Source organism: Solanum verrucosum, unplaced genomic scaffold, assembly GCF_900185275.1.
Source record: "Solanum verrucosum unplaced genomic scaffold, falcon-dt-bn FXZP01000060.1, whole genome shotgun sequence".
NCBI classification, from domain to species: domain Eukaryota; kingdom Viridiplantae; phylum Streptophyta; class Magnoliopsida; order Solanales; family Solanaceae; genus Solanum; species Solanum verrucosum.
Window position 1 is genome coordinate 6,031,685 of NW_026020129.1, and position 27,766 is coordinate 6,059,450.

A 27,766-nucleotide genomic window follows, 5' to 3' on the forward strand; every position below is an offset into this window, starting at 1 on the left:
CAATTTGAACAAATATTCCACAAGGAAAGATCATAACCTACTTTTCTTTTTTTGGCAAAACAAGAATATGGTACAATATTTAATTAGATAATCATGGAGATGGATTTTAAAACTTTTAAAACTCTAAACCCATAAGAAACACATGCAAATGCATCTTATATAATGATGATAGTATTTGCCTAAACATGATGTTTAGAATATTAGTATTTATGCATATTGTATATTAAATTTTTTATTGAGTGGAAAAATAGTTTGATTGGAATATCACTATCAACAATAATATATTCAATGTAATTTTATACGTTGAGTCTGAAGAAAATAAAGTATACGCAAACCTTACACTACCTTATAGAAATATAGATGTTATTTCCAAATTCCAAAAGGTCTCAATTCAAATAACGCTTTGAAAGTTATCGAGGTTTACAAAAATAAAACGATAAGTATCAATCATTTTTGGACGTTCATACCAAATACGTAAATTGAAATAAGATTTGGTGGATTTTGTTTTTTAACAAAGTATAAAAATATTCAATTTCTTTTGTTTTTTTGCAAAAATTAAAAAACGAAAATCCTAAACACTTTTTGAAACAAAAGCCACCACACTAAAGTAGTGATAAAATAATTGAGATTCTTCGCTCTTTAACTAGAAATCTCAAGTTTGAATTTTGAACATGGAAAAAATTGTATTAGAAGAATCACCTTTAAAAATGAACCATTTAATATTTGAATGAATCTGAATTAACAGACTTTTTGATACTTTTTTTTTAATTTTTCATTCGATATCTGATATCTATATTGGAGCTCGATTAAATCTGAATTCGCGCTGAAAAGTTTCACACTAAAAGATAAAACACTCCTAAATAAAGATAATTCTATATCCAAAAACTCAAATCCGAAATCTCGAGGATGATTCCAACACTTCACAACTCTCTTTTACATTGGTTGTTTTTGTCTTACGTCGTCCTTCGAGGGCATTTAAGTCAGACAACTAATAGTACTATAGTAGTAGTTTTATTATTGGACACCGACTTTTAAAAAGCCAACTACCTATTTGTAGGGGGTGAACATGACAAGGTATTAATTAACAACTTCGATAATTTTAATTTTCTAAAATACTACTTATATTATTATTCATATCAAATTAATGTAGTACTCCGTATGATTTATAGTTTTAAAAATTAATTTTGATATTTTGAAGTATGAGAAATTGATAATTATAATTTATTTGATTCTGATTTACATATATACTCATATAATAGAAAATTCCCAAGTAAACTATTTTATATATTTGTTTTTTATTTTTATATACATATATTTTCTCTTATTACAATAAAATAATATATATGAATTGTATGTATAACTTCTCTTTTATTTTATTTTGATTTTCCATCCGATGTCAGTAGCATACATTAGAGTCCCGATTAAATTTTGATCGTGCATTGCAGGGTCCATTCAGGAGTGACGCTTTCAACAAGATTTTCTCCATAACCAGGGTGGAACCCAATTTTTCTGATTAAGGGTGAAACAATCTCATCACTGCACCACAAACCATATTGGTGTATAACTTCTATACTTTGATATGATATTTAGAATTTCAGTATTTGTTTTATATATAAATATTGAATATCGTACATGGAATACCAAAAGTCTTTTATATTCATATTCAAATACCATAATACCGATATAGCAGAATAAAGTTTTTTAATTCGCATTAATAATTCAATATCTACTGTATGATGTCCACTCCTACCTATTTATACTTTTAATTCTCAAATCAGTCTTATTTAAAAATATCAAGATTTCAAACTCCCTTGTTAGTAATTCCTCATTATCTTTTACCACTAATAGATGTGGTGCATTGAATGAAGCTGCTACTCCCTTATCAGAGTCTCGAATTTAAGCCTCTTAAGTATGAAAAAATCTTGATAGGGAGTGCTTCTCCCGAATGGAATCCTACGCAGTAAGTATCCAAAATAGTTGGACTCCAAATCTCCAATATAAAGCCGGTATTGAAACACGGGGTGAAAAATAAAATAAAAATTCCTCATCTTTAATTCCTTACTTAATGTACTAATCTTTCCCTTTTGAAGCCTCAAGACTGGACTTGCACCAAAACGCGTTCAACGGTCTTTAACTATTTAGAAATTTCATTATCAAAGAAAATAAACATAAAAGAAATTAATCTATTGCAAAATCAACACTATTTTTTTTGTTCGAAAAATAATAATAAGTTTTTGTAATGATTAATAAATTAAACATAAGCAGTGGAAAACATAAACACGCTGTATTTGACATTTTCTCGTCAAATATTTTTATCTTAAAATCTCACAAACATCATTGTCAAATATTGGTCCACTTGAATTATGAATTATCCAAGAAATCCTCATCAGACAACCAGCAAGAAAATTAAACAAAGAAAAAAAAAAGTACATGAGAAAAGTCTTTTTTTTTCCTATTGGAACATGGTACTCATAGTAACTTTTAAAAAAAAGTAGTAATATCATAGTACAATAAAAAAAAAAGTTAGGACCTGTTGGATATGAGTTTTTTTTTGTTTCCAAATAAATTACATTATATATTAGAATAATGTTTTGGATAATATTAAATAGGACAAGCTGATTTGGATAAGTGATTTTTTTCCCTCACTCACAAAATTTCAACTTATTTTTCTCAGTGTAATGCATTTCCAATCAGTTCAGAGATTGATAAATCTTTCATAAAAACTTAACCAAGCAATAAAGTATCTCATATTCTTTTCTCTGTTTTAAACTGTCTCGCGATACCCTCTATAGCTTGACAACAATCCATTGACCAACTCCAAGTCCACTAGAAGCAACCCCTATTGTTAATCTAACAACAGTAACTAAAGCGACAAAAACTAGTAGATTCATTATAAAATCCTTGAACCTATAAAAAAGAAAAGAAGTTATTGACACAATCCATCAATAGATTATGACTTAATTATTAATTATTATCATATATTTAAAACAAACCAGACATCCAACAAAGGTAATTGATCCGTTAATCGAAAACTCATTTGATTTTAGAATGAATTCATCCTATGTTTGATTTGAATAAAATCGCGATATGACTTATCCCAAAATATTTATATCGCGATATAATATACAGTAACTTATTTTAAAACCAAACAAGACTCTAAAAGAATAGGTTGATTCATTTCTCCATATTTTCTTGGTCATCGTCTTCAATAGCACATCAATATTTTTGTAGTCTTCTCAAGTTTTGTCCTTCCTTGCTCCTTTTCCTTTCATACACGTTAACACGCTCTCTCTCTCTCCTTCTCTCTCTATAATCTTTACATTCCTATGTCACGCTTGTTAAATCCATTTTCCACATTTGACTACTTATACAGCTGCAAAATTCTTGTTTTTTCCCCAATTTTTACAGTTTATTTCAATATATATTGCTTATTCTTTACAATTCTGAAGTGGGTTTCTGAGTTTTTCTTGTTTTTCTTCTGTTTTCTCATATGGGTTTCTCTGGTTTTTGAGTTTTCTTGCTTTTTTACTGATACCCACTTGAAATTTTGTCCCCTTTTGGTGTAAAGCTACCAGTTCCCACTTTTTGATTGACTTTTCTTTGTTCCTTTCTCACATATTTTCATTTTTCTTTGCTTATCCTAGTTTTGTTCCTATTTCAGCTGCAGAAAGTTGGTATCTTTCCATTATTTATCATCAAATTTTGACTTCACCAAGTTATTGACTTGATAAGAGTAGCAGAAGCTTAAAGAAAAAAAAAACTTTTTTTTAACGCTATTGGGGTTTTTTTAATTCAGGAAGTTTCAAGATTTTTGCTTTAAGAAAAATGCTGAAGTGTTTTTATATATTCAAGGATAAATCGAGTTCCCGTAGGAGAGGGGAATCAGCACCAGAATTGAGTAATGAAAGTAGGAGAAATGGTAATTCTGAAGGAAATAGGGCAACTAGGTCTACAGGTTCAGTTTCATCTCCTCGAAGTATACCGGAAATGTATAGAGAAAGAGAGCAAAATTTGAGGGTTTTTACTCTCTCAGAGCTTAAGGAGGCTACAAGGAATTTCAATAGATTGTTAAAGATTGGAGAAGGTGGTTTTGGGAGTGTATATAAAGGTTCAATTCAGCCTCCTAATGGAAAGGGTGATCCTATTGTGGTTGCTGTTAAGAAACTCAATACACTTGGATTGCAGGTATAAACTTTTCCTTTGATCTGTGGTGTATGTATCATTTTCATATTCGATACGAGCAGGGGCGGAGCTTGGTAGGGCCAAACCCCATTACACTGTTGATACATGGTTAAAGTTATGTTTTAAGTATATATAGTAGATGTTGAACTCACTTTGCCGTTAAGTTTCTTGCTTTATGTAAGATCAACCTTGTTAAATGTTGCAATTTAGAGATTTGTTGTAAAGAGGTAAAATTTTATTGGAATCAGAAGTGATTGAGATAAGTCGTATTTGTGACTGCATAAAACAGAATATGCGGTGGCATATGAGGTTTAAATTTGGGCCGAAAACTTGGAAAAACTATTTGCATATGCATTTTTATGTTGAATTAAGTTTTGTTATGTATGACAAATGCTTGACAAATATAGAATGGCAAATGGTAGACTCACTAGCTAAGCTTATTTCGGGACCAAATAGTTGCCATCTCTTTCAAAATGGAGGCAGTGCCATGTTAGCATTGATTGTAGGTGTTAAGATTAGTATAATCAGGCTCTAATTAATTAAGCTAGCAACACGTGTTGCCTTTCTTGCTTCTTTTCTCCACGTTTCCATAATTGATACGTTGAATTCCATGATTGATTAACTTTTTTCCTCTTTACATCTTCTTTTTATGTACTTAACCTATTGAGTACAGAGCCATTGTGATTCCCACAGGTCTAGAGTTTAGAGCAGCACATTTTCCTTTCATTACTGGTTATGTGCTCTATTTTACTTGCCACATATGTTGAATGAGTTAGATGAATTAAAGAGTTCAACGTCCACTTTTGTTTGGTTGTATAAGTTCACTGCCCTCTCTATATGTTATGACATCTTGATTCTTTGTTGGTTTCTCTGTCGCTCTGACAATAAATGTTGCTAATTCTTCATATACTATGCAGGGCCACCGACAATGGATTGCAGAAGTTCAATTCCTCGGAGTCTTGGAGCACCCTAATCTTGTTAAACTTCTAGGATATTGCGCTACAGATGGGGAAAGAGGGATTCAGCGCCTGTTGGTTTATGAATACATGCAAAATAGGAGCTTAGAGGATCATCTGTTCAACAAAGCTGTACCTGTAGTTCCTTGGAGAACAAGATTGAAAATTATCCTTGGTGCCGCGCAAGGGATGGCTTATCTGCATGAGGGACTAGAAGTCCAGGTATGCTTAACTACTCAGATAAAATAATTACACTTCAAATTCTGCTAATCAGGTCACAATTGATTTTCTGCTTATGACATTGAAAACACATATTATCTGACTTTGCTAACAGAGTCGTATCCTTAATTTCAGATGCCAAAAGAAAATCCAGCTGATAATTAGATATATACATTAAACTTGTTTATCAAGCTCTCTAATTACGTGACAATTTTTTCCATTTAATCAAGTTGATGAATTTGTAGCAGTGTGTTGTCAGGGGTTAACCGACATGCTTTTCTTTCTTAACATTATTAGGAAACTGGCAGATACCTGTTCCATTTACTGGAAAAATGCAACAAATAAACTTCGTTAATTCACATGTATCAGTATTTCCAACTAAGTTCTGAAGCCAAGAAAGATAAAACGAGTAGGCGTGGTTGACAAGAGATAGCATGTTTATGATCATAATTAACACCAATTAAGCTAAAAGCATTTTGTGCTCCTAAAAGCATCTTTCTTCTTTCTATCCCTATACAAAACTCTTGAACTTTTTCTTTCATTTCCTTTCTTAATGAATACTTTTTGGTTAAAATTGAAGGTGATATATCGAGATTTCAAGTCATCAAATGTGCTTCTGGATGAGAATTTTAATGCAAGGCTTTCAGATTTTGGGCTTGCAAGGGAAGGGCCAGCTGGTGACCGCTCTCATGTGTCTACCGCGGTAAGTGATGACAATGTTCCATTTTGCATGGATGCTGAATTTTTATAGTGAACTTCCCTAGAAAGAGGGTGTGGTAGGGGTTTGTTATGCCAAATTCTGTACATTCGAAATATACCCGCCTTTTTGGCTAATGCTTGAAGGGACTGCATTTTTATGTCTTCTTTTTGCCTAAGTTACTTGGACTTTTCACTTTCGTGCCGCACCTGTGTCGACACGACGTGGGTGTGGTACCAGAGTTGGTCAATCTATTTTGGGGACTTTGACCAAAATCAACAGAGAAATTTGGGATAAATACAATGATTTCTGTAATCAGGACAAAAGCTAAGATGAAATTGAAGAAAATATAGTGCTTTGTATGAAGACTGGAAAAGAAAAGTAATTTCTATGTCAATCCTTTTCCTTTTATCACCTTCAGGGATTCTCCCCTTGATAAATATTTTTTCCTCAGAATACTTTGTAAGTTTTCCACATAATATCTCATAATTTAGACATCTAACTCTAATTTAGATATTTGAATCATTTTTAGCCGAATCCCCACACCTGTAGGCCATATCTAAACTTGGATTTGGACCCTTGAATCTTAAGATTTAGATCATGAAGGATCCGACCTTTGGATCCACACCTGTATCAAACACCTGCACATGAGTCCGAGCAACTTAGCTTCTCGCTATTGGCTCATATTCCTCTTCCAGTCGCAAGTCACCATGCTGTTTGTTTTCATTGATCTCTAGCTATTTATGTAACCATGTGCTTTATTACTTTACTAGCTGGTATAGTTTATCTTTAGTTATTTTTAGGCCCTGAATTGCACAGGTTAGTCATTCTTTAGACTTCTATTCTCGTGGCCTGATTGTTAATACGCAATTTTTTGTTCTTAGCCGGTGGGGACTTTAGGATATGCTGCCCCTGAATATGTTGAAACTGGACATCTATCAGTTAAGAGTGATGTATGGAGCTTTGGAGTTGTTCTCTATGAGATCCTCACAGGCAGGCGAACTTTGGAAAGGAGCCGTCCTGTGATCGAGCAGAAGCTTCTTGATTGGGTAAAACAATTTCCTGCTGATAGTAGAAGATTTAGCATGATAATTGACTCGAGGCTTCGAAATGACTTCTCACTTATTGCTGCTAAGAGAATTGCAAAACTGGCTGATAGCTGCTTAAACAAGAACGCCAAAGAGCGGCCAAAAATGAGCGAAGCGGTTGAGATACTGACACAGGCAGTACAAGAATCACAAGAAACAACTTCTATTGAAGCTACTGGTGTAGGTGCATCTAGGCCTACACAACTTCCCTTACCTAAACAACTCAAAAAGAAGACCATCGCTGAAACTGCAAGACCAATGAGCCCCTTAGCTCAGGCAAGTCTACTCAAATATGGTCTATACTAGTTAGTCAAAATAAGCTAATATGAACCTTTTTGTCTAACTTTCTTTACCTGCTATTTCAGGCTTGAAGGCTCCACATATCGCGGAATCAAACTTATATCAGCCTCAAAATTGAGATCCTTATGCACGGAACGAGTAAATTTTTTCTATATACGTATATATATGTTAAGTAATATTCTTTGGCAAAAGAAATGGTCTCTTCATGTGTACCATTAGTTCTTTTTGATTAAGTATGTTTACACTAGGGAGAGTATGGCAAAAGGAGGGAAGTTTTCTTTTTTCTATTATAAGTGATACAAGTACTTGTAAGCTCCATAGTTAGGACTTCTACTCACTAGTGTGTGTTTGTGTAAATAAATCCATTTGTTTTCCAAGTTATCAAAGTAACAAATTTTGTCTCTTTATTCAACTCTTATTTGTGTGGCATCCAAAAATCTTAATTATAAAACTCCGCATCTATTCATATATGAGTTCTGAGACTTGGGATTTGGACATGTGATTTCATTTCTTTGATTTGAAATCAAAGATGAAATCAATATTTGAACATGCGATTTCATCTCCATCTAAATTCTAAATTCTCCAAAAAACTTGATTTGGGAATTTCATATCATGATTTCAAATATTTCATATATAAAAATTGATAGATATTTTTTTTTGAGAATACTATAGGAGTTATCTAATATTCTATCAAAGAAGATGAACTTGTGGGTAATATACTGTATGTAAGACTGACAGGCTTCCAATGAGGCTTTAGGAGTGATGAAATATTCATGGAATATAAGCATGATGATATAATTACTAATGATTTGACCAACAAACGACTCAATAAATATAGCAGACTACAACTTATGTTCAATTTTTTTATTGAACTAAATTTTATCGATAAATGCTAATATGTTTTTTTAAGAATAGCTTTGTGATGATGTATTGTACTTTTGTTATGAACTTTTTTTTGGTATGGAATTTTTCTTATTTGGCAAGATTGTATAAAAAATTGAGACAGTTTTGATAGTTTTCACAACTTGTAATTTTATTTTTTACGTTTATGAGCAAAAAATACAACTTAAAAATTCAAATTGCATGTTCAAACAAAACTTCAACTTCATCTTATATTGATTTCGTATCAAATGGCCAAACGGACCCTTAGTATTTTATAATGGGGGAAACTAAACAAATGCCCCATAAATACACATTAATTACAAATATATACCCCTTACATTGATACCCCCTAAATAATTACAATAGATGCCCCAAGTGATAATTTCGCGTAACTGACATATATACATATACTGTATTGGTATCATTAATGTTTCTTGTTCACACCCTGTACTCATTGGTAAATGATACTGTAAGAGTATATATTACCAAATTATCAGTCTTAATGATACCAAGACATCATATATATATATATATATATATATATATATATATATACACACACACTGTGATATCATTAATGTATGTTGTATATAAATTACTCATTAGTAAATGATACTATAAAAGTATATATTATCAAATGGAAATATATCTCTAATAAAGGAAAAAAGAAAATAAAAAAGAAGAACAAAGAGATAAATAATAAATATTACCAAATGATATCTCTAATAAAGGATAAAATGAAAATGATAAAGAAAAAAAATAGTAAAATTGTTATCAAATTGGATAATATGAAGAAAAAAAAGAATAAAAATAATAGATGAGAAAAGAATAAAAGAGAAAATAAAAATAATAAATAAGAAAAGAACACAAGTAATTTATTTTATTTTCTTAAAAAGATTAAAATATAGAAAGAGAGAAAAAATAAAAAGAAGATAAACTAGCCAAAATAAATAAATAAAAATATTACAAAATTGTAACTCTAATAAAGGACAAGATGAAATAAAAATAAAAATAATAAATGAGAAAGAATAAAAGAGAAAAAATAAAAGTAATTAATGATAAAACAAAAATAATAAATTAGAAAAAAACAAAAAATATTAATAATTTGACAAAAGTTTTGGGCGTATTGTGCCTAACTTTTAAAAGGCTAGAGGCGAAATTGGGCCTAAATTTAAAAAGGACTGAAGAGAAATTTGGCATAAACTAAAGGGGATATATGTTGTAATTTATTGAGATTAGTATTTGGGTCAGTGAGTATTTCCTGAATTAGTTTGAGTTGGGCTATAAAATTGTAATTATTTTATGTTTTGTGGTCCATTTATGTAGTTTCCCCATTATAATGTACATATATAGTTGAACTAGACGATTGTTTTTCAATTTTGAAAATTGTATACAATTGTAAATATATTTTTATATACATTTTTTTAAGTGTTTAGGTTCTCCGCATGACAATACTTTTTCTTTTCCATTTTCCATCCCCGCTAATTGGAGCCCAGCTTAAAATCTCTGGTTTAGGATAAAAAAATACTTACCACTCCACCACAATTCTGGATTGTTGGTCACAAAACAACACTTTCCATTGAACAACCAAGCAGATATAAGGATTCTAGCTCATGCCCACTTAGAATAGATGTTCCTCATTTCGTTTGTGAGAACATGGAACATTAAAAAAGCTAGGGATATTACAATATAATTAGACAAATCGCCAAAAAATCATCCTTGTCAATTTAAGAAGGCTCATAATGTGAACCTATTGAGAAAATGCAAAAGTCAAGGCAAAAGAGAAAGACATGAACATACATTATGGTTAATCAAGAACATATCATGAAAACCTCATGTAGGCAAGTTAATGGGCCTCGCAATGACAAACTCATTACGATAGGGTTAACTTAATCAGGCGATAATTAGGGTTCGTGTCAGAAGTGAATAATAAGAGTTTCTCGACTAAATAAGAGAAAGTTAAAGATAGAAACGAAAGAAATAATCTAGAGTTAGCACGTGAGATTTTGAACTTTGAAGGAGATTTGGACCAATAAGACAAGAATCAATCCTACTTATTGAGGTATATTGTTAGCTCTAATCCTAGAACGTTTGTCTTCGTTTACACTATTTTTTCCTATTCAACTTTCTACCTTCAAATAGCATAAATGAAGACATACATTCTAGGATTAGAGCTAACATAAATGAATTGCAAAACATCAGATTGTAACAAACAACATGCCTCAATTAATAGGGCTGATTCTTGCCTTCTTGCTCCAAATCTCTTTCAAAGTTTCAAATCCCACGCGCTAACTCCAAATTACTCTTTCGTTACTATCTCTGACTCTCTCTTATTTATAATCAGAGAACCCTTGTTATCCGCTTTTGACGTGAGCCCTAATTATCGCCTGATTAGGTTGACTTTTTCGTAATGGGCTTGTCATTGCGAGGCTTATTAATCTGCCCAAGTGAGCTTGTCATGATATTTTTTAAACTTTGTATCAAATCAAACATCACATGAATCGAGACGAAAGGAAAATATTCTTTTTGACATAGTTATAAGTTGTAAAAAATTCATACCAAACACTAGGTGAAAAATATATTTTTTTAAAATGAAAAAAGTCAAGGGTTCTTGCTTCATATCATCCTCGTTCCTTTGAAGCTAAAGAGATATTTCAATGTCATAAAATGCACAAAATATTTATCCACTTTAGTCTGTGAAGATTTTTGTTTTTGTACCATCTGAAAGTGATATTACTACACATTTTTTTCACTTTATATGTGAAAGAAATTTTTTATATACATTTGTAGAAAAAATTTGACGTGCTATATATTCTCTCTCATTTGTAGTTTCTCCTCCTTAACAAAACCTAAAACTCCAGCCACTCCCCTCTTTTTGTCACGTTTCTTTTTCTCATTCTATATTAGTGTATGTTTTTTCGATCAGTCCTTGTTGCTCTATTTTTACGTATTTAGAATAGGTTTATCAATATTTTTAGCCTCTTGGGAATATTCACAAATTTCCCAAAATATTAATTATTTTATCGTTTAATAGTTCATGTGTTATGTACTTATGTTAAATTGTATTATTACTTCAATATTTGATGATAATACCTCTAGAAGTACTCCAAATATGACATATTTCCTATAAAAAGGAACATTTTGATTAATAAAAGATAAAATATACCGAGTTACAAGTGTCAAAATCAAAATTTATTACTAACTCAAATACCAAACTTGCAATATTAGCCTTTGTAATTAATTTTGAATTATGACATTCTGGTCACAATAGAGTTTCACACTATTGGTCACCCACCCCGCTATTCTTCAGGTACGAACTACATAAACTCGTTTTTATGCAGTAACTCACCAATCACACAAGAGATACTAATTGTATTAGGCAAATTCGATGCAAAGAACATGACTGAGAAGATGTTGTCAAGTGAAATCGTTTTATGGCCTACCACCCTCTATTAGGGCTGTTCAAAATCAAATCTAAATTGATAATCCGAACTGATAATTTGCTTATTGGGTCAATGGTTCAGGTTAATGGCTTAACTCGAGTCTCAGTTTACCATAAACTTCTTATCGGTTCGGGTCTCGGTTTGGCCATATTTCTAATTGAGTGCCCGATAATCCGATAAGAAGTTTAATTAGTTACATTTTATATCAGTTAAGGCCTTAAGACACGTTTAGCCTTTAGGGTTTACATTTCAATCTTCAGACTCTTTACAGTAATTTTATAGTTGACACTAAAATTTCATAATAATATTCCAAAGCTGTGATATCACTCTTTGATTCACTGTCACTACTCCCACGCGGGCGACTTATTTTGAATATCATTCTCTAAGTGTCTAAATTGAGGTTCAAATGGTTGGTTCCGTTACTTTAAGTCTTTGTTTTTATCTTCTCATTACAATGAGCGATTCAGTAAGATATACCTGCAATGTTGCAATATTACCATTTGCAATGAAAAAGTTTTTATGGTCTCATGATCATTAGTGGTTTTCGTTAGTAGTGTTGCATGTAATGGTTTCTCTTTATAGTTCATATCAAAATTGGCTTGGTTGTTATGAGGAATTCTTTTGAGTTTGCCAGATTAGGCAATAATAGGCAATATTGACATCTCTGTCCAGGTTAATATGAAGTTTTATTAAGTGTTTATGTAGTAATGGACTAACGGTGAAAAGTTCATCAGTGACTACTGGCTACTGTGTACTGTTGATTAGTGAATAGTCCATTAGTAATTCTCAATGAAAATTGTGCGAACTGTTAACGATTAAATCGATAACCGAACCGATAACGATCACTAATCGATAAATTGATATCTTAACGGTTCCATAATGGTTGAGCATGATTACAAACCGATAACCGATAAGTAAAACCGTAAATTCCAAAACAGAACCAAACCAACCGATACGCAACCCTACCCGCTATATTAATTCAGTCACCTTTGTAACATGCTCTAAGAAAATTTTAACACCCTTTGTCACTAAGTTGAGCAGAACATTTATTTTTCAAAATTATTTCGTTATTAATTTACTTTTTCTAGGTTATAAACAAACCCGAAACCTTTCAGATCAGTGGTCTATAATCATCTATCTCATTCTTTTTTTTCTTAAAACCTAATATGATGAAATATTTTTCTTAATCGATCGCTAATTTTTTACTCGAAGTAATTATAAAAATTTACACAAATAAGAGCGACGACATTCAATGTAATAAAATTATAACTACAGGATATGAATTAAAACTAAAGAGCGTAGCTACGATCGTTCCCACAATTTTGAAAAAAATTATCTAATTAAATTAAAGTATACCCTTGCTAAAGAAAGACAATTTTTTTTTGACAATTCATGTGACCCAGTTGGAAGAGTTAACATTCACACTTTACATCGTTCTGAATAGTTGGAACTTGGAATATTCTAATGTATCACAAAATGCACGCACTTTACATAAGTTTTTTCTGTCACGCTAAAAGGCTTGTCTAAGTCACGTTTTGCTTATGCTGTCACTCTATCTCCTTCTATATATATTTGTGTCGATGCATTCAAACTCATCACTCTCTATTACTCTGTTTATACCGTTTCTACAATTCAAAGCTATCCATTCTTGATTTTCCGGCAGAAAAAAGGGCCTTTCCATATTACTCTGTTTTTTTTACAGTTTGGAAGAATTCAAAGCTATCCATTCTTGATTTTCCGGCAGAAAAGGGGCTTTTTTTTTATTCAGGTTAGTATTTGTAAATGCAGTTCAGTCTTGTTGTTACTGTGAAGAATTTCTTTTAGAATTTTGATTGATAACGGAAATCGTGTATTTTGTCTCAGGTGCGGAAGATGGATTCAGGGGATGGCTCTGTTTCAAAGAGGAGGACTAGACAAGAATCTTTAAAATGTATGGTCGAGATAATTGAAAAGAGGAATGAGTTGAGTCAAAGTGGGAATTCTACGAATGGAAGGAAAAGAAAAAAGATGGAGACTTCTGGAGGTGACGAGAGAAATGTGGAAAACAATGGGAGGAGGAAGTTCAGTCGAGGAACTTCTGAGTACTTCACAAATCAGACATTCGTCGAGGAAGTATCAGATGATGATGATTCGTCATCGGAGGAGACTGATCCTGATGTTGATATTGTTGAGGAGGAGGAGGAGGATAGTGATCCTGATGTTGTAATCGTTGCGGAGGAGGAGGTGGAGACTGAACCTGATGTTGTTAACGTTGTGGAGGAGGAGGAGGAGGAGGTGGAGACTGAACCTGATGTTGTTAACGTTGCGGAGGAGGAGGTGGATGAGGAGGACGAGGAGGAGGAGACCGATCCTGATGTTGTTATTGTTGTTGAGGAGGAGGAGAGTGATCCTGAGGTTGTTAACGTTGCGGACATGTGCAGGACAGGGGACAAATCCAAAGAGTTTACTGATACAACCTCATATTCTAAGTCGGAATTCGAATCTTCAACTGATGCTCTTCGAAAGAATCCGATGAAGATTCTTGAAGAGTCTGAGTTTCTGAAGTTTATTGTTGATTCAATAAAAAATGTCCATGATCGTAATGAAGTCATTCCTCCAGAAGAGAAGGAACATGTTTCTGTCAAAGAAACACTCCCTTTAGTATTTCGATTTGAAGACGAGGAACCTCTTCCCCCAGAGAAAGAAGAATGGGAAAAGGAAATTGAAGATCTTTTTTCTGAAATGAACATGTGTATCTTGGAATCACATATTGGATTTACGAATCCATCAGTTTCGCCAATGCAGAGTGGACGACTAAGTGACTGTCAGATGGGAAACCACAAGCTTAAGCTAGATGAACAAATTGGACTCATCTGTTCAGTTTGTTCATATGTCCATTTGGAGATGAAATACATCTTCCCTAATTTTGTAAGTATACGAGTTTTGTTCTGTCAAGCACTTATCTTTTCAAATATTTTTGTAAATACATCTTCCCTCCAATTTATTTATGATTCACTCTTAAATTCTTGAACTTATGTGTCATCTGCAGGTTCAGAGAACTCAAGGGAGGTACGAAAGAAAATGCTTTGGAGAATCCCCATCAGTCTTGGATGTTGACGGTTTCAGAGTTCCTGATTCTTCAACAGCTGAGGATTCTCCTATTTATGGAGAAGGAACCGTGTGGGATTCAGTTCCCCAAAGTGCCAAAGCTACAATGTATCCTCATCAACGTGGAGGATTCGAGTTCATGTGGAACAACATAGCGGGAGATATAAAGATTGAGAGGCTGAGAGAGCCCCTATCGGAGAGTAAGGGAGGGTGCATTATCTCACACCCACCTGGCACCGGAAAAACCCGACTCACCATAGTGTTTCTTCAGTCATATCTAAAGCTGTTCCCACAGTGTCGGCCTGTAGTCATAGCTCCATCAAATTTGCTTCTTAACTGGGAAGCGGAGTTCCAGAAATGGGCGGTGGACATTCCCTTCCACAACTTGAACAGCAAAAACTTCTCTTTAAAGGAAGATGAAGGTACTGTTGGTGTCTTTCACTGTTTATCCGGTGCTGCGAAAAAAAATCCACACCTTATACGGATGGTGAAGCTGAAATCCTGGGCGAAAAGTACGAGTATTTTGGGAATCAGCTATGATTTGTTCAGGATTCTCACAGGAGAAGATGGAGAGGGTTATGCCAAAGAGCTTAGAGAAATACTCCTAAAGTTTCCTGATCTGCTGGTCCTTGAAGAGGGGCACACTGCTCGGAATGAGCACAGCCTTGTGTGGAAAGCACTGAAGAAGGTTGAAACAGAGAAGCGCATACTTCTTTCTGGAACTCCGTTCCAGAATAACATCAAAGAGCTGTACAACACTCTCTCTGTAGTTAGTCCAAAGTTTGCTGCTGATTTGGAGCAGAAATGGGCTTCTCTTAGCAGTTCAATTGACAAGAATGCCCGAGCGTTGGAAGAGCTTAGGGATATTATTTCACCCCTTGTCCATAAATGTAGCGAAAATGTAAAGAAGGTAAGCCTTCCAGGTATACGGGATACAGTAATACATTTGAAACCCACAGACTTGCAGAAGGAGTTGCTTAAAAGAGTTCCAGAGAATCCGGGATCCTTTTATGAACAAAATCTGATGTCTCTGATCTCTGTTCATCCTTCATTAGTGGCAAATAGGAAGGAGTTCTCTGAGTTAGAAAGTCAGCTCAAGGAAAGAAGATGTTGGTTGGATCCTGATATTGGGGTAAAAATGAAATTTGTTATTGAACTGATCAGACTATGTGGTGGGTGGAAGGAGAGGGTTATAATATTTAGCCAGTTACTTGATCCTCTAAACCTGATCAAGGAGCAGCTCAATTCTCTCTTTAGCTGGACTTTAGGCCGAGAGATTCTCTATATGGATGGGAAACTTGATGTAAAGCAGCGGCAGATATCAATAAATTCTCTTAATGACCCTAAGAGTGATGTCAAAGTGCTTCTTGCATCGACAAAAGCCTGCTCAGAAGGGATAAGTCTAATAGGGGCCTCAAGAGTGGTTTTGCTTGACGTTCTCTGGAATCCCTCTGTAGAACAGCAAGCCATCAGTCGAGCCTACAGGAATGGTCAGACAAAATTTGTTCATGTCTACTGTCCAGTGACATCGAAATGGGAGGTTGACAAGATCGAACAACAAACAAGAAAGAAATATCATTCAGATGTACTTCTGTCCAGGAATGAAGAGAACACTTCATGTTCTGTGTCAGAGGATAACATACTTGAATCCATGGTTAAGCATGAGGGCCTCCGTCATATTTTTGAAAAGCTATCTCATGCACCTCGTGTGGTGCCTACTACATGCTTTAATTCTGGTAGCCAACCTTCAAAAGGGAGTAGTTAGGTACATGAGGCAGTCCGTCTTGTTTAGTGTATTTTGTTAACTTGCTAGTCTTAGTAAAATGGCTCAAATGTTTTATCTCTTTCTTGTAAGGCTAGGATGTTGTTACTGTGAGACATTTTTATCTTGTAATCTGATTCTTAGTGGAGAATGCAAAATTTATTTATTGTGCTTTATCTTAGTTTTGAAAAACTAACCCTTAGTTTAGTCCTAACTTTCGCTTACACTGGTGCTTATCGTATAATTCTTTAGCACTGCTTATTGTAATAGGTTAAGTATAATGGTTCCATCACTTCTGCTTGCACAATGATCTGAGCTTGCATGAACTCAGTACTTTAAGTCAAAACTGTGAATCAAGTGCTTCAAACTAGAATCACGATAGATTGTTAGAAACTAAACACTGGTCTGTCGAAATGATTCAATTTTCTGAAGCCTAATCTGTTCTCTGAAGCTTTTCTATCAACCTCACTTGTGTCAAATTGATTACAACTTAATTACCATCGAGACTTCGTGGTATATTGGTATGTTGCTTCACCATTCACAGGTGCAACATCCTTCAGTTTATCTTTAGATGTAACGAAGCCTATCAAACTCTGAGGAAGAACCAACAGTAGATCGTCGAGTCTTTGAAGCCACAAAAGTGCAGCTGCATCATTAGCTGTTGGTTGACTAACTTCTCTGATGGAAGGAAGCACAAATTTCTCTTTCCAAATAAAAAAAGGAGCATTCAAATTCAATTATAAATATTGAAGGAAATCATAAATTTGGTACATAGAAATCCGATATGAGTATACACATAGTATGACTTCCAAAAATGTGTATATAATCCAACACATTCAATGTATTATTTTAAATATAAATCTACTCTCATAAGAACATAGAACATCCTGTGGGTGATGCAAAATCCTATCTGCATTCTTCGTAAACCAGGTGTGAATCTGCACATTCTTGCCTCCAACCTGCATTCTTCGTAAACCAGGTGTGAATGTGCACATTCTTGCATCAAAGTGACTGAAACCAGAAGGAAAGGAATAAGATTCAAAGATAGGTAGTAAACAAGTCAGATTACTTCATGTAGCAGCAAACGAGAAGAAATTAAAGCACATACTAACCTAATTAACTGCTCGGTGCATGAGATAGGTCTTCAAAAATATGTCGGAGGCCCTCATTCTTAACCATGGATTCTAGTATGTTATCCTCTGACACAGAACATGAAGGATCCATCTTGACTTCATTCCTAGACAATAGTACATCTGACTGATAACTTTTTCTCGTCTGTTGTTCGATCTTGTCAACCTCCCATTTTGATGTTACTGGATAGTAAACATGCACAAATTTAGTCTGACCTTTCCTGTAGGCTCGACTGATAGCTTGCTGTTCTACCGAGGGATTCCAGAGAACGTCAAGCAAAACCACTCTTGATGCCCCAATAAGACTTATTCCTTCCGAACATGCTTTTATTGATGCAAGAAGTACTTTGACCTCACTCTTAGGATCATTAAGAGAATTTATTGATACCTGCCGCTGCTTTACATCAAGTTTCCCATCCATATATAGAATCTCCCGGTCTAAAGTCCAGCCAAAGAGAGAACTGAGTTGCTCCTTGATCAGCTTTAGAGGACCAAGTAATTGGCTAAATATTATAACCCTCTCCTTCAGCCCATCGCATAGTTTGATTAATTCAACAACAAACTTAGTCTTTACTCCAATATCAGGATCCAACCAATATCTTCTTTCACTGAGCTGACTTTCTAAATCAGAGAACTCCTTCCTGTTTGCCACTAATGAAGGATGAACAGAGATCAGAAACGACAGATTGGAAAGGGAGCCCGGATTCTCTGGTATTCTTTTAAGCAACTCCTTCTGCAAATCTGTGGGCTTCAAGTGTATCACTGTACTCTTTAAACCCGGAAGGCTTACCTTCTTTACATCTTCACTGCACGTATGCACAAGTGGTGCAATAATATCCCTAAGCTCTTCCAATGCTCGGGGATTATTGTCAATGGAACTGCTAAGAGAAGCCCATTTCTGCTCCGAATCTGCAGCAAACTTTGGACAAACTATGCTGAGAGTGTTGTAAAATTCTTTGATGTTATTCTGGAACGGAGTTCCAGACAGAAGTATCCGCTTCTCTGTTTCAACCTTTTTCAGTGCTTTCCACACAAGGCTGTGCTCATTCCGAGCAGTGTGCCCTTCTTCAAGGACCAGAAGACCAGGTAATTTGAGAAGCATTTCTCGTATCCCTTTGGCATTGCCGTCTCCATCTTCTCCTGTGAGATTCCTGAGCAAGTCATAGCTGATTCCCAATACACTCTTACTTTCAGCCCAGGATTTCAGCTTCACCAAACGTATAAGCTGTGTATTTTTTCTTCCTGCATCGGATAAACAGCCAACGACACGAACTGTAGCTTCTTCTTCTTGGGAGGAGAAATCTTTACTGTTCAAATTGTAGAAGGGAGTGTCCACCTCCCATTTCTGGAACTCGGCTTCCCAGTTAAGAAGCAAACTTGATGGAGCTATGATTACAGGCCGACCCTTCGGAAGCATCTTCAGATATGACTGAAGAAACACTATGGTGAGTCGGGTTTTTCCGGTGCCAGGTGGGTGTGAGATAATGCATCCCCCCCTACTCTTAGATAGGGGCTCTCTCAGCCTCTCAAGTGTTATAGCTCCAGCAATGTGTTCCCACATAAACTCAAATCCTCCACGTTGATGAGGATACATTGCCGCTTTAACATTTAGGGAAACTAAATCCCACACTGTTCCTTCTTCATAAATAGCAGAATCTTGGTCTGCAGAAGAATCAGAAGCTCTGAAGCTCTCAACATCCAACAGTGATGGCGACTCTCTGAGATATTTTCTTCTATGCCTTTGTCGAGGTCTTCTAGCCTGCAAATGACACATAAGTTCATGATTTTAAGAGTGAACAAAATATAAACTAAAGAGCATGCCCGTTTAATTGGGATGGCAAAGCTACAGAAAAAACTGTCATAAATTTAGATTTAGTAGAATGTGTGCAGCAGATTTTTTATTTTTTTAAAAAAGTGCTTGACAGAACAAAACTCGTATACTTACAAAATCAGGAAAGATGTACTTGATTTCCAAAATCACATGTGAACAAACTGAACAGATGTGTCCAATTTGTTCATCTAGCTTAAGCTTGTGGTTCCCCATCTGACAGTCACTTAATTTTTCACTCTGCATCTGCAAAACAGGTGAATTTGTAAGGCTTATTCGTTCTTCCAACATACACATGAGCATTTCAGCAAAAAGATTGTCGTTTTCTATTTCCCATTCTTCTTTCCCTGGGGGAAGAGGTTCCTCGTCTTCAAATCGAAATACTAAAGGAAGTGTTTCTTTGACAGAAACATGTTCCTTCTCTTCAGGAGGAGAGAGTTTATTATGATCTTCACAGTCCTCTTTATACGAGGATTTACACTCCTCGTAATCAGACTCCTCCTCATCCGACTCCTCATCATCAGATTCCTCCTCATCAGACTCCTCATCATTCTTATTCTTAGACTTGTCCATAGAGCGTGGCCGAAGAAAATATGTTCGGCCTTTGTTGTGGTTTTCACTCTCAGCAACAAGTTGAGGTACAATAGCTACATCAGGATCACTCTCCTCCTCCGAATTATCAGATATTTCCTCACAAGTTCCGGAAATGAACTTCCTCCTCTTGTCACCTCCAGAAGGCTCCATCATTCTTCTTTTCCTTCCATCCTCTCCAATATTCTCCACAACTTCACAGTCCTGTTTAGACTCCCCGTCATCACTAAGAAGAATTGGACCTTTGTTGTTTTCACCCTCAACAGTAACTGGAGGACTCCCCAATGGGATATCCACGACGAGCCATTTCTCATTAGTCCCATCGTCCACCCATGTTTTACACCCACATTCACAAGCTGTGTATCCCTTTTTGGTAATGGGACGTTTACAATTTCGACAAAACCATCTTGAAACAGAGCCATCCCCTGAATCCATAAATATGCACCTGAGTCAAATCGCATAACCATTAGCATACTAAAAATTGATCAGAAAATAATTAAATTTGTTTTAGACTTCCAAAATGACAAATATTTTGAGAAAGAGGAAGTCCAACTAAAAGAATAGTGTGAAACAAAGGATAATAACATCCACTACATCAAAAATGATCTTTATCGGCAATTTGTTAATGGCAATAGCTCAATTGCCGCTAAATATGTAGTTTTAGCGGCAATTAGCACTCTTTGTATATCTTTCTGAAGCCTTTAGCGACATTGGATCTAATGACACTTAACTAATGTTAATAAAGACTTTAGCACTCTTTATTAATGTGTCTATTTATTGCCGCTAAAAATTGTTTTTGTTGTAGTGATGTAGGAGTGACAAACGAGCGAGTTGAGTCGATCGAAAACGAATTAAACAAAAATGGATAAAGTACTCGACTCGACTCATTTTTAAATTGGTAAAAATAAGTTACCCAATGGATAATATGGATACCCATATTATAGTAGAGATCTAGTTAAAAACTTTGAAAACAAAATATTTTTAAAGTGTTTTTTATCACCCCACCCCCTTCCAGCCCACCTGCCCCCTATCCCAAAAAATGAAAAAAAAAAGTTTGTTTTTATTAAAAAAAAATTAATTCTTTTTTAAAGTTTTTTTTTATCACCCTACCACCCCCAACTCCCCACGCCCCCTATCCCATTTTTTTTTTTTTTTTTTTTGAAGTTTTCTTACCACCCCACCCCATCCCCCTTCCAGCCCCTTCCCCAAAAAGAGTTAATTTGTTTTTTAAAAAAAAATAGATTTTTTCCTTACCCCCACCCCACTCCCACACACTACCCCAACCACCTACTGCCAAAAATATACATTAACACTATCATTTTTTTTATGAATCAACATTTTTTACCCATTTAACTATCACTTTTAAATGTGTAATATGAATTTTATTCGTTTTTACCCATTTTATATGCGTTGAGTTTCCAACCCATTTAAAATGGGTAAATATGGGTGAATACCCATATAAATTATCCATTTCGTCACCCCTAATAGCATGTATGGATTGAATCTACTATAAATTTTGATTTTGATAGTTATGAAATATGTAACTAAGACAAATATATTGAAATAATAATGTAATTTTAGTGATTTATATTCACATTAAAGTTTATTCAAGTAGTCAACTAATTTTTTTATAAATATTTTTTACTTTAAAATAAAATATCTGATTATGTCATCACATTGGTAAAATAAAAAAATGACACATTAATTACAACGTAGGCAGGGGAAGAGTGTAACACCCCGGATTTGAGAAAGGAAAAATTTCAGATTTTCAGAAGTTGCAGGTGCTACCGACGGAGGCTACGTACGGACAGTAGGTGGGGTCCGTGGTTGGCCACCTCAACTTTCCCCCAGAATTCCTAGAAAACCCTTGACCAACGGCAGGACCTACGGACCGTAGTCCAGGTCCGTGGATCAGACCCCATATTTCAGCCCTCAGATGTCAATCAACGACTGATAGGACAGACCGTTAGTCGACCTATGGTCCGTTGGTCATATCCGTCGATGGGCCAGTCGACTTTTAGTTTAGGGGTAATTGGGTCTTTTCTTAATTATTTTATCCCCTAAACTACTTCGTTTTGGTCAGTTTTAGCCTATTGTTCTAGTCAGATTTTACCCTAAGCCATTATTCACTAGAATTCACCAAGCTTAGAACGAAAAAGAGAAGAAAAGAGGTGATAGCTTTCTCCAAGAACGCAGTAGGCTTTCCTCAGTTCCATCCCCGAAATCAAAAGATTTCTCCACTAAATTCGTCACCAGACATGTGTGATTTCACTATTGGGTTACTTTCGTCTACTAGGTCCCTAAAATTCAGTTTGATTCTTGATTCGCTATATCTTGCGTAGACATAGGGTTTCTAAAACCTTAGATAATAGTTGTGATTTAGCTGTTAGAGTATTCCTAATCAGATTATCATGTTTTCATTATTGTTACTTAGTTATTTGCATGAAATTCAGAACCCTAGTTGTGTAGATTCTCTTAGTTCATGAATTACACATGTTAGGTCAATTAAACAGATATATATTCTCCAGCTTCGAATGTCACATTATCAGTATATAATTGTTACATTCTCAGATTTGCATGTCAGTATTTTGAGCTATTCATACACAATTCAAGTTGGGAGTAGGCTTAGCACTGAGTGGACTAGGGTTTTAGCGTACCCTCATAGTCCCAGAACTACGTGCCCCCGTAGGTTAAGTCCCCTATGTGGGCATCAGATTTAGTGATCACGCCAGTCATGCTTTTATACCCCTGACAAGGTATATCGACCGCTTCGATATGATGTATACATCAGACTCCACGTTTAGCTCACGTGGTTTTATGTTGGTTAATAGTAGCTCCCACAGTCAGACTCTAGTGCATTTGACCAGGTTTTCAGTTATATTTCAGTAATTAGTCTCACCATGTCATGTTAATAATCAGTACTTGGTCATTACATTCAGTTCAATTCATTTCAGTATATTTCAGTATTTACATTATGTTCAGATTATATCATTGCTCAGTTATGCTTTGTTCAACTTACATATTTGTTCAGTTATATTTTATATCCTGCATGCTCAGTACATTCCAAGTACTGACGCATACTCTGCACTACATCCTTTCATGATGTAGGTTCAGGTCCTCAGCATTCAGATTATGCGTAGATCGGTTCCCGATCCATACTCAGTAGCATCAGTGGTCCTCATACTTCGAGGACAATAGACATGTTTTTGATTTCTGTCTTTTATTTCAGTTTCAGTTTTGCTAGGGTTAGTTGGGGACATGTCCCAACAACTCTAGTCAGTTAGAGGCTTTTTCAGACATAGTTTTAGATTCAACTTTAGCATTTGAGTGATTGTTCAGTATTACTAAACTCTTAGAAGTTTATTATATATCCAGATCAGTAATGGGAAATTTTTAGGGGTTATGAGTAAAATAAATGAATTGCAAATACCTCATTTATCATAAATGACATACCTCAATTGATCGATAGAGTTGATTTTTGTCTTCTTGATCCAAATCTCTTTTAATGTTGACAATCTAATGCGCCAACTCCAATTCTTCCTATCTCTATTACATCACGTTCTGGTGTGTGTGTGTGGGGGGGGGATTTAACGTCTATTGTTGTCTTTTATGATTGATTAGCGGGGGTACCTGAGAGGTAATGATTTACGCTGCGGCACTCTCTCTTATTTATAGTACAAAAAAAACCCTAGACGTTCTCTTTCAACATGGGCCCGAATTTGGGTTTCTTGTGTTGGGCTTCTTATTATGAAACCCATTGACTTGTCTAGCTAGGTATGTTTTTCATGATTGGTCATAATATATATTTTTCATGTCCTCTCATGCCGAGACTTTTATCTTCTCACAATAGGGTCAAATCATGAGCGTTTTTGGACTGTCGGTGGCGGAGCTAGAAAATTTATCAAGGGTGTCCAAGAATAATTTTTTTGATAAGTGAGGTGAATGTTATTTTGTTCAGCCTAACAATTTTGGCATGAACGATCCCAACATTCTATCAAATACGAACAATCAATATGTTTTTTCTTCTGCATTGATTTTATAATATAAAAAATATATGAATTACTATGTATAAAGTGAAATACTAATTGATCAAACGAGCCTAGATTTATATAAAACACAAATCACACGATCAAATGATTTTTTTTTTTTTTAAAAGTGATTTTTTCAAAAGTACATTCGATATTGGATAAAATTAAAATTATTATCTATTTAATCACATATTTCAAATAAATTATTTATGTATGTATATATAAAACTCTATATTGATTTAAATGGTAATATTAAGAATTAAGAAACTTGAGAAATATTTAAGATTTTTAGGTGAACTAAAATTAATAATCTAAAATTAATGTATTTGTTTGATGCAATAATAATGGTGTGTGTACAAGTGGCATGTTGTCAAAATAAAATAAAATAAAATATTGTGTTATAATGGGGTTTGAACTCACAACAACTTGATTCAAATGGACAACCTTTACCACTGCACCAAAGGCTCAATTTTTGTCAAGGGTGTCTAACTTTAAATATATATATCATTTAAAAGCAAAATTTGACATATATATACAACATAATTTTTCAACGAAGGGTGTCCAGTTGGACACCCTGGGGTGGCTATAGCTCAGGGTCATCTTAACCACTAGGTCACTAAAGCCATCGCTTGGGCCCCCATATTTTTTTTGGAGGAGGGGCATTTTAAAAAAAAAAATACTTATACATATTATTAAAAAAATTATATGTACTTTTAATTTTTTTTAAAAAACATATAAGAAGTATAAAATAAAATAAAAAATGACCGTTAGTTTTCCCACTTTTTTAAAGGAATGGAACATTTTTGGGAATAATTTCCTTAAGTGGGACGTTGTGTTTCCTTATTATTTCCTAAAAATTTGACCCTATATGATTATTTGTCTTATACTCATCTTTTTTATTCTCTATTTTATTATTTTTATTCTCAATATTGAACTCTCTCCTACAATTTTTTTTTTGATTTACTGTTGTTTACAAGTTACAAAAGAACAAAATTTGCTTTTGGATGTCTTCTTCAAAATCTCAAGTGCAATAAGCAATCATTATATTGCAGGAACTCAACAATATTTCGACATTATTATATCAACTTATCAAATTCGTGAGCCAGATTTTATTATTCTAACTTTATTTTATAGTTTTTCTTGAAAATTTGTTATTGTTAATATTCTTAGTTCATAAGTATATATTCTTTTTTTAGTTATTATTAAAAATTATTCGATTTAATTATGTAAACTAGAAAATATGATTTCGATTTTACCAAAAGAGAGGAATAATACAAGTAGAATATAATGATCTAATGAAAATACTCAATTAAATAAAAAGACTTGATTCTTTACCTAATGCGTATATTGCTTAAATAATAATGTTAACAATTCCTGTAACCGCTGCCTCAATCGAAAGAAGGTTTTCAAAATTAAAACTGATAAAATCTTATGTAAGATCAATATATACAAATTGATTATAAAATCATAATTAATGACTTCGCATCTAAAAAGCTAGAAAAGTAAATTTTAAATAAAAGTATATATGATAATTTATTTATTTTTAAAAAAAAATATTAGGTCCCTCATTAAGGTTTGACTTAAGGCTCCCAATCTTGTTGTGTCGGCCCTACTATAGCTCCGCCCCTAGGACTGGTAATGTTGGATTATATGATATTATTCTCTCATGATTTTTTTTTTTTTATGTTTATGAGCAGAAAATACAACTGAAAAATTCAGATTGCATGTTCAAACAAAACTTAAACTTCATTTTATATGATTTTGTATCACATGACCAAACTGACCCTTAATATTTTATAATGTACATATATCGTTAATCTAGATGATTTCATCAAATTTTGTACAATTTTGAAAATTCTATACAATTATAAATATATTTTTATATAATTCTAAGGGAAAATGCATAAGTACCCCCCAACCTATGCCCAAAATCCCAGAGACACACCTAACATTTACTAAGGTCCTATTACCCCCCCCCCCCCCTCGAACTTATTTTATATGTAATATTCTACCCCTTTTTGGCCTACGTGGCACTATCTTGTGGGCCCATCGCATGTTGACAATTTTTTCAATGATAGTGCCACGTAGGCCGAAAAGGGGTAGAATATTATAGATAAATTAAGTTCAGGGGGGTAATAGGACCTTAGTAAAGGTTAGGTGTGTCTCTGGGATTTCGGGCATAGGTTGGGGGGGTACTTATGCATTTTCCCTAATTCTAAGGGAAAATTGCATGAGTTGATAAACATTATTTGTTTCATTTAATTTATTGTGCGTGACTATAGTTTAATATAATTTGCTATTAAATATAGGGCCCACACCTACTTTGTATAATGAAACAAAAATAGTCTTCCCGGCTTTTGTATACTCATTTATACAAATACAATTTCATCTCTCCTCTCTCCATTCCCTCATTCTCTCTTAAAATCACTCATACACATCCAATATTTGAATTTCAAAATTTATACTCTCCCTCCTAATCATGATTCATTATTGCACGTGGCCGTCCAAATTTTCGCTGGGTTTAACACAAGATTTTGCAGGTAGCCGTCCAAATTTTTGTTTGGATTAACATAAGATTTTGGAGTCAATGCAGGGTCTATTGCAAAATCTAGAAAAATTGAAGAAGAAAAATATATTCAAGAGTTGCAGCAAGTTATCAATAATGCTAAGACAAGCAACATCAAAATAGTTGAAGGGGGAATAAGAGATGATTCATTAGATCTGGACAGATCTAGAGAATCACAACTATTCGTATAAACCCTAATGTATCGCAATTTGTATATTTATTAGTAGTTATTATTTATACACATACAAAATTGTGATTTAATTCCATATATACACATAACTATATTGATGTGTGTGTGCGCGTGGGTGCGTGCGAGCGTGGGTGCGTGCATGCGTATGTGTGAGTCAATATTCATAAACATATACATTTACAATTTTATATTATACTAGTTTTGAGGCACGTGCGTTGCATGTAAATATCAAACTATGTACTACATTAAAAAATAATGTCAATATTATTAAATCAAAACTTTAAGTAAACTACTATAAATACAATAATAAAGAATAAGTTCCTATGAATAGTGGATGTAAATCTTTTTATGATTATTACTAAAATTGTCGAATCAATATTCGCAAACACCTATAACTATTTATAATATAAAGCTAGATATAGATAAGGTAATGTGGCACCTCTCTATGGCATCCAATTAGATTTATCTTTTTTCCTTCTTCTTTTTTCCGATGTTTTTCTCATTTTAAAATTAATTGTAATATGTAAAAATAAAAATGTCACTCTTAAAATCTCTTAGTTAGACCTCTTAAATGTAGTTTCTCCTCCCTCCCCTATAGAGCATTACTTAGTTATTATTGTATTGTTGGAGTTTCTGCTTTTAATATAATATAAATAAATAAAAATTGATATAAAATATAGAAGATTTACAAACTACATTGAATGTTTTTAGTTGAAGTATTATATTAATTTAACATTTAAGTTTAGGAGTGTTCAAATTTTACTGAACTTTGAGATTCTGAACATCTGTAAATCACACTGGAGTTTTTAAGAAGAGT

The 27,766-nt window shown here is 34.0% G+C and overlaps 5 protein-coding genes across 6 annotated transcripts in view; 4 read left to right on the forward strand and 1 right to left on the reverse strand.

The window, feature by feature from the left end:
* LOC125827093 (60S ribosomal protein L37a) overlaps positions 1–27,766 on the forward strand; it is a 145,313-nt gene that overhangs the window by 41,775 nt on the left and 75,772 nt on the right. The gene's annotated exons all lie outside the window — the stretch shown is intronic.
* LOC125827077 (probable serine/threonine-protein kinase PBL19) lies at positions 3,203–7,842 on the forward strand. The gene is made up of 5 exons (XM_049506440.1): positions 3,203–4,185; positions 5,100–5,360; positions 5,938–6,060; positions 6,939–7,418; positions 7,508–7,842. Exons 1-5 carry the CDS (start codon positions 3,826–3,828, stop codon positions 7,511–7,513), a joined length of 1,230 nt encoding a protein of 409 aa, XP_049362397.1. The 5' UTR covers positions 3,203–3,825; the 3' UTR covers positions 7,514–7,842.
* On the forward strand, positions 13,640–14,282 carry LOC125827092 (uncharacterized). Its single transcript, XM_049506454.1, has 3 exons — positions 13,640–13,990; position 14,150; positions 14,188–14,282. Exons 1-3 carry the CDS (start codon positions 13,640–13,642, stop codon positions 14,280–14,282), a joined length of 447 nt encoding a protein of 148 aa, XP_049362411.1.
* Positions 14,333–16,619, forward strand: LOC125826677 (SNF2 domain-containing protein CLASSY 3-like; the record flags this gene model as incomplete). Its single annotated transcript, XM_049506033.1, has 2 exons — positions 14,333–14,674; positions 14,796–16,619. Coding segments are annotated over 2 exons (2,166 nt in total), but the record flags the coding sequence as incomplete, so codon positions are not given.
* LOC125826678 (SNF2 domain-containing protein CLASSY 3-like) lies at positions 17,733–20,600 on the reverse strand. The gene is made up of 2 exons (XM_049506034.1): positions 19,692–20,600; positions 17,733–19,505 (listed from the first exon to the last, which is right to left on the reverse strand). Exons 1-2 carry the CDS (start codon positions 20,598–20,600, stop codon positions 17,733–17,735), a joined length of 2,682 nt encoding a protein of 893 aa, XP_049361991.1.